The sequence below is a fragment of the Diabrotica virgifera genome, chromosome 1 (genome assembly GCF_917563875.1).
Source record: "Diabrotica virgifera virgifera chromosome 1, PGI_DIABVI_V3a".
Taxonomy (NCBI): Eukaryota; Metazoa; Arthropoda; class Insecta; order Coleoptera; family Chrysomelidae; genus Diabrotica; species Diabrotica virgifera.
Window position 1 is genome coordinate 310,979,438 of NC_065443.1, and position 6,482 is coordinate 310,985,919.

The window sequence follows — 6,482 nt, forward strand, 5'->3', positions numbered from 1 at the left end:
ACAACTTTGGTTCGTACCGTTGTTCTGACTCACCCTGTATAATCGAAAATAATTTTAAATTATAGACGGTTTTAATATACATTAGTTTTGTTAAAAACATTTTTTTGTATATCCCATAGTTTAGCCGTAATCAAATAAAACAAGAGATTTGGCGCACCCTGTATAGTGGCCACAACACTTGCTTACTTATACATTTGTCCATCAATGTGTTAATACAGAGATGATTTGTTTTTTTAGTTTTCAGAAAATTAAGATTTTAGCACTTAGCCCATTTACTTACTTGCTACCTGTTAATCATAAAGAAAATATTAGAAATGTAGGACAACCATAGTAAAATTTACCTATATGATTTCTTTTTCTCTTTGTTTTTTCAATATTTTCAATTCATTCGCACTCATTTCTGATCTTGCTTCAATTTTCTATATAAATTTTTAAAACTCAAAGGTACAAAAAGTTTTATTGAGATAAATACCCCCTAGAATAAGCAAAACCGAACACTAATGAGGTAGCACTAACAGTCAAAATTAATATTGCCATGTAAGACACTTCGTCATCACTCGTTTTCACTTTTTCTTCTATTTTGATGTACTTCGACCCTTTCGGAAGGTTCGGAAAGTACTGGTCATCTATCCTTTTTACAAGATTAGCCAAATTGGGCCACATCGACAACACATTCTTGATTTCATTAGAAGGAAACGGCACTTTCAACAAGGGTGCAATATACGAATACACCAAAACGTCGATAGTTGTAGGAGAGTTGCCATAAAAATAGTTCTCGTTACCTAAACGTGTAGATAAATTTGACAAACACTCAGTAGCTGCTCTTTGTACATACTCTTTAATGAGGTCAAAATTGGTTTCTGTAGGATGTAACGATTCCAGTAAATCTACAGCCCTGTCTCTGAATCTCCTCGTATATATGTAGTTGAAAGGAATGGGAAGACTTCTCATAAACCAAATATTAGTAAGTTCAAACGTGTTTCTTACATCTGCCCAATAATAATACTCCAAAAGAGGCCTCAATTTGGACTGAACCAAGTTCGTTAACGCCAATGATTCACTGGCTTCTTTTGGTGTTAGATTTTCGTCTAAGTTGAAATGCAATGTTTTTAGGTACAACACTAAATCACTGAATGTTTTGAACTTTAAATTTTTATGGATAAACGTAGGGGCTGTGTATAATGTGCAATTTTTGAAATTGTTGAATAACCTAACCTCAACGGGGACGCCTGCGACTGCCGTGTAGAGTATTGATTTTATGCTTTCTGGGTCAATGGATGGAAGTGAAAAGTCGCCGTCGAACACTATTAACTGAAATTTATGTTTCTGGTCCATTTTCTCTGGGTTATTTTATGTTTTATTCACTATTTACTATAAAATAAATACAAATCTACAAACATCCACCACCAACATAGTATTTGAAGTTGAAGTTTGACAGAAATGACAGCGGCAGTAGCGGCACACAAGCAGATTACTCATAGAAGGCGCTATCGAAATTTCTACATATTTTTTGTGTAGCTTCAAATTGAAAGTTTCAAATTTTTAATAGGTACGTTCAGGGCCGGTTGTTCGAACGCTAATCAAAAATGGAATCAACTGATCATTATCAAATATTTAATTACTGTCACAACTGTCAATGTCAACTTTGTTTGGGTTGCTGAAAACATAATTGATTACAATTATTATGAGATTTTATAATCAATTATGTTAATAATTCTTATGTTAATTAATAATTAATAAATAATTAATCACTCAATTATGTTAATTATCATAATGACATATTAACAAACGAGGGGATAAACAAATAATACAACCGGAGGGACCGCAGACGTTCGGATACAATTAGCGTCTCTTTGCAAAGACAATGACGTCGACTTTGCAAAGTAACAAGACACTTACTCAACACGCACACTACACATTACCCCCCTGACTTAGTGATAAGTTATACAATTACGTGGCTAAAGGTTCTAGTTCTAAACCAAGGCCAAAATCAGAGAAAAAAACGAGGGGTCCCAAGTAGCAATTTGTCGACGCGACAACGATGTCTACCGCGTGGCAACGTTTTGTTACAACGTTGTTATTGCCTAGAAGACGACCCTATTCTGCACTAATTTGATGGACGATTTTTGAGTTGTCTTGACGTTGCCTAGGCAACCTCCTATGAAGCAACATCGTTTCGTAAGCGTTGCATAAGACAACTGAAGCGACTATAAAAAGAACCTGCGCGTGCAATGGTTGCTCAAAGATTCAGACTAGTTATGTTTTTTTACCTATATTTTTAACACCTGTATGGTGAATGCGAAAACCAAAAAGTAACTATTTTGACATCGTATTAGGTATTTAAATTTATATAAATGCATAAAGGACTTAAACAAAATTACCTGATCTGAAATTTATAAACGCATCTCAGATTACCGTCAAATATGCACATTTTACCTTTAAAAAACACACGCGCTACTTTCTTAGGACATTTTTGACAAAAAATATGCAAATTTAAAAAAATCGAATTTTAATATAAAAGTCAAAATTTATGTTAAAGATGTTCTGTATAAATTTAATTTATTGATGGTGCTTTTAAAGGTATCAGAAAATGACTGCATTTTTTATATTCTGTGTTTTCATTTTCTTTACATCCCAAAAATCTCAAGTAAAACCAAAATGGTGCATTAAACAATATTACCAATATTACTAAAAAAATACCTTATTACCAACCCTAGACCGATAAGACAACTTAGAAGTCCAATCGCCAACCAAACCCGGCCGCGCTGACTATCCCAACCATTTTAGAACGCACCCTCTTATTGGGTGACAGAGAGGTCATGTGACCAGTGTCAAAAGTGTAGCATTCTCCTTAACAGCGTTGCCACATTTAGGAGATTTCTACTTTTTTGGTAGATTTTTGATATTTTTTAAAATATTCTAGTAGGTAATATTTTTTGCTAGATTTTTGGTATACTTCAACATTTTGTTATGACTAAAATAAAATTTGCTTTTTAATAGTATTTACCCCATTTCTAAATTAATTTTCACACATTTGGTTACAATTTTCCAATCCGAAAATAAGACCGAAAATAAGATTCAGAATAAATAGGTCATTACCGAAAATAAGATTCAGGACGTAGATGATGAATATTACAGAGAAATGAAACTGGATTCTTGTGTAACAAACTTGCAGATTTCAAGTAACAGTGCAAGCAGTATTTCAGGTGTTATTGAAGAGTTCTGGCATTCGGTGAGCCTATTAGAAGCTAAAGATGGAAAACTAAAATATCTAAACATATGTAACTTTGCAAAACACAAAATGTTGTGTTCACGTGTTTCTAATGTTAAATGCGAAACAATTGTTTGAAGAATTTGATCCAGACATGCAGCTGTTAAAATTAGTGGATGACAAAATATTCTAGTTGTTAAATGTTCCTATTCATTTTTTTCGAATCATGAGGAAACTATAAGAAGTATTTTTGAAAAATTTAAACGCAGAATGAAAGACTGCATTATTTAGAAAAACCAAAACGTTTCTTTTGAATGAGATATTTGGAATTAAAATGACACTACATTTTGTCTTTTTTTCACCCCTGCAACTTGTTAAAATAAACATTATAGAAGTTTTCAGGGACTTTCGGTCCTCGGTAATAACGTAATCTTTCTTTCTGCGTTTAAATTTTTCAAAATGCTTATTAGTTTTCTCAGGATTCGCAAAAAATGAAAACATTTAAAATACATTGAACATTTTAACGGGTGACATTTTGCGCCTATCCCCTTAAGTTAGCTGTTGTTTTTATTATCAAAAATCCCAAATATATCCCAAAAATCCTTAAGTATATTTTAGTTTTTGATTTAGTAGATTTTAGCTAAAAAATGGTAATTACCAGTTGTTGTTTTGGAATAATTAGGTTTCCAATTTTTTGGAATTCCTCTTGGGACAGTTAAAACGGATATGCAGATTACTGTATAAGTAGATATACTGTATTTACATGGCCTAAAAAGAATCTACTGATTTTGTGAAAGCAAAACTACTGAAAGAGTAAAAACTGCCTTGGCAACCCCGTCTAGCAAAGCTGATACAAAGATTGAAAGATTAAGGTTATCAAATCTACTGATAAAACAGTGGACAATGGAATGGAAACCAGCTATTAAAAAAAAACAAACAGGTTGTTAAATAAATCGAAAATTTCCAGCAAAATAAAACATATAATAATAAGAAAGAAATAAGGTTATAAAGTAAGTTCTCCTTCTGAAGTTGCCTCAAAGGTGTCACACACCTAGAACAACACCTAGGGTCGTGACAGACAACTTCAGAGTCGGCCAGAAAAACCCAAATCGGCCAGGGCGTAAATTAGTTTAGCATTATAACGTTTTTAAGTCGTTGCGATTGTTGAAAAAACTGAACTGTGATATGTAGTTGTCACAATGGTAATAAATTAGTTGCCCGTGTAACTAAAGGTATTAGTTAAAGTTGTAACATCGTAATGTCAGTCGGGATAGGGGACGTTGGCCGAAACAACTGAAAATGCTCTCGGGCAACGTTATATACAGTGCATTTGTTTGTACTGACAACCAATGCGTCGAAAAATTGCTACTTGGGGTGTTGTTATTTGATGGTTGTTAAGGGGACTTAACTTCTTGACCGGGCCTCAAGTTATGTTTTCTATTCCGTTTTTCTCTAATTAGGGCCAACTCAGTTGCGATTGTTTTAGATTTTCGATTGACTTTGAAAAGTGAATAAAGCGTATAATATATATTATTAGACGAAGCATTAAAAAGTCCAAAACTTAGGAATTTTGTGCACTAAGATGAATCGTCATAAAACTTTTTGCATTCGATTCGAGAGAGTGTCAGGCAATTCTGTGAACTAAATTAATCTCCGCCAAAAAATTTTGTGCATGAGAAAATGCATTTTCAAAGTGCATCTCGAAGTGATGTAAAATGAAAAATTTAGAACTTAGGAAATATTGACGGAAATGAGTTCAATTTTTATATTCGGGGTTTTGGAGGTCAGTGAACACAAATTTCATGAGGGCGATGGTCTCCGAGGTATCTTGTGCCCAGGGTGGAGCACAATGACACAATGACACAATGACACAAAAGACGACCCCCCACTCAACCCCCTGGAGGTGGGGTGGGGGTAACTTTAAAATCTTAAATCGAAACCCAATAACAAATAGGGTTTCTATTTAAGATTTTAATGTTACCCCCACCCCACCTCCAGGAAGTGGAGTGGGGGGAAGGTGGTGTTTAGTCTCATTCGATAGATTTTTGAAAAATATTAAACAGATATTTTTCAATTTTTCGATCCAATCTTCATTTTGCGAATTATTCGATCGTCCCGCGAATTATTCGGCCGTCCCAGGCAACGAGTTACACCCTGGGCACCAAGCAGTGGCGACTCGTGGCTTTAGGGACAGGGTCGGCAAGGTTTTGTCTCCTCAGATAGGTATGCCATCTAATTAAAAGGCTTCAATTTCATAGAAGATTTTTTGTTTTTGTTTTTTTTATTTTTTTTTATTTTTTTTTTGTTTTTTCCTATAAATTTAGAACCTAAACCTGTTTATAAATTTACTCTAGTCTATGTTGTTTCGAAGTAGCAAAATGGGTTATATTTAACGTCATTGTAAAATTTATTATTGTTTTGGAGAGGTTTTAAAAGTATTTTTCTATTGACATTTGAGACAAGTTTGACATTCTCTCTTGTTTCATGGTGTTTCGACAATATGTTTTGACTCTTTTGAGACAAGAGAAATCCCGTTTATTTGAGGCAGAATTTGCCCACATTTGAGCACAATAATTTATTAATTTCGGGAACAGTTTGTTATACCTAATGAATTGCAGTATACAGTGCGTCCATAAAGTAACGCATAAATTCATTATTTCGTAAACTGGAGACTTTAAGGAAAAATCCCGAAACAAGTCGATTTTTATTTTTAATTTGCGATTTTTTGGCTTATACATTATACTAGTGACGTCATCCATCTGGGCTTGATGACGTAATCGATGATTTTTTTAAATGAGAATAGGGGTCATGCGACAGCTCATTTGAAAGGGTATTCAATTCTCTTTCAATAATATAAATAATAACATAATTATTTATACAGTGTGTTCAAAAAATTTTTTTAAATTAAATTAATTGAGACAAAAAGAAGAATGTATGTAATTTATTTAATTCAAAATACGTTTTACAGTTGTCAGAAAACAAGAAAAAATGTTTCTTTGGCAAATAGATATTGCTTTTCGCTTAAATCCAATATTAAAACTCCAACCCACCTGCCTCTTGGCACTTTAAACATTTCGTTTAAGCGAAAATCAATGTTGATTTGTGAAGTAAACATTTTTTTTCTGTTTTCTGGCAACAGTAAAACGTATTTTGTATTAAATAAATTACATACATTCTTCTTTTTGTCTCAATTAATTTAATTAAAAAACATTTTTTTGAACACCCTGTATACATAATTATCTTAATGTTTATATTAGTGAATACAGAATTG

General features: G+C 33.1%; 1 protein-coding gene across 1 annotated transcript; it reads right to left on the reverse strand.

Moving 5' to 3' along the window:
- Positions 1-428: 428 nt before the first annotated feature.
- Positions 429-1,445, reverse strand: LOC126879235 (metaxin-3). The gene has a single exon (XM_050642286.1). The coding sequence runs from the start codon at positions 1,333-1,335 to the stop codon at positions 457-459; it is 879 nt and encodes a 292-aa protein (XP_050498243.1). The 5' UTR covers positions 1,336-1,445; the 3' UTR covers positions 429-456.
- Positions 1,446-6,482: the final 5,037 nt, after the last annotated feature.

Excerpts from the sequence above, each read along its gene's own strand:
- LOC126879235 (XM_050642286.1), bottom strand. The coding sequence starts at position 1,335 with ATGGACCAGAAACATAAATTTCAGTTAATAGTGTTCGACGGCGACTTT.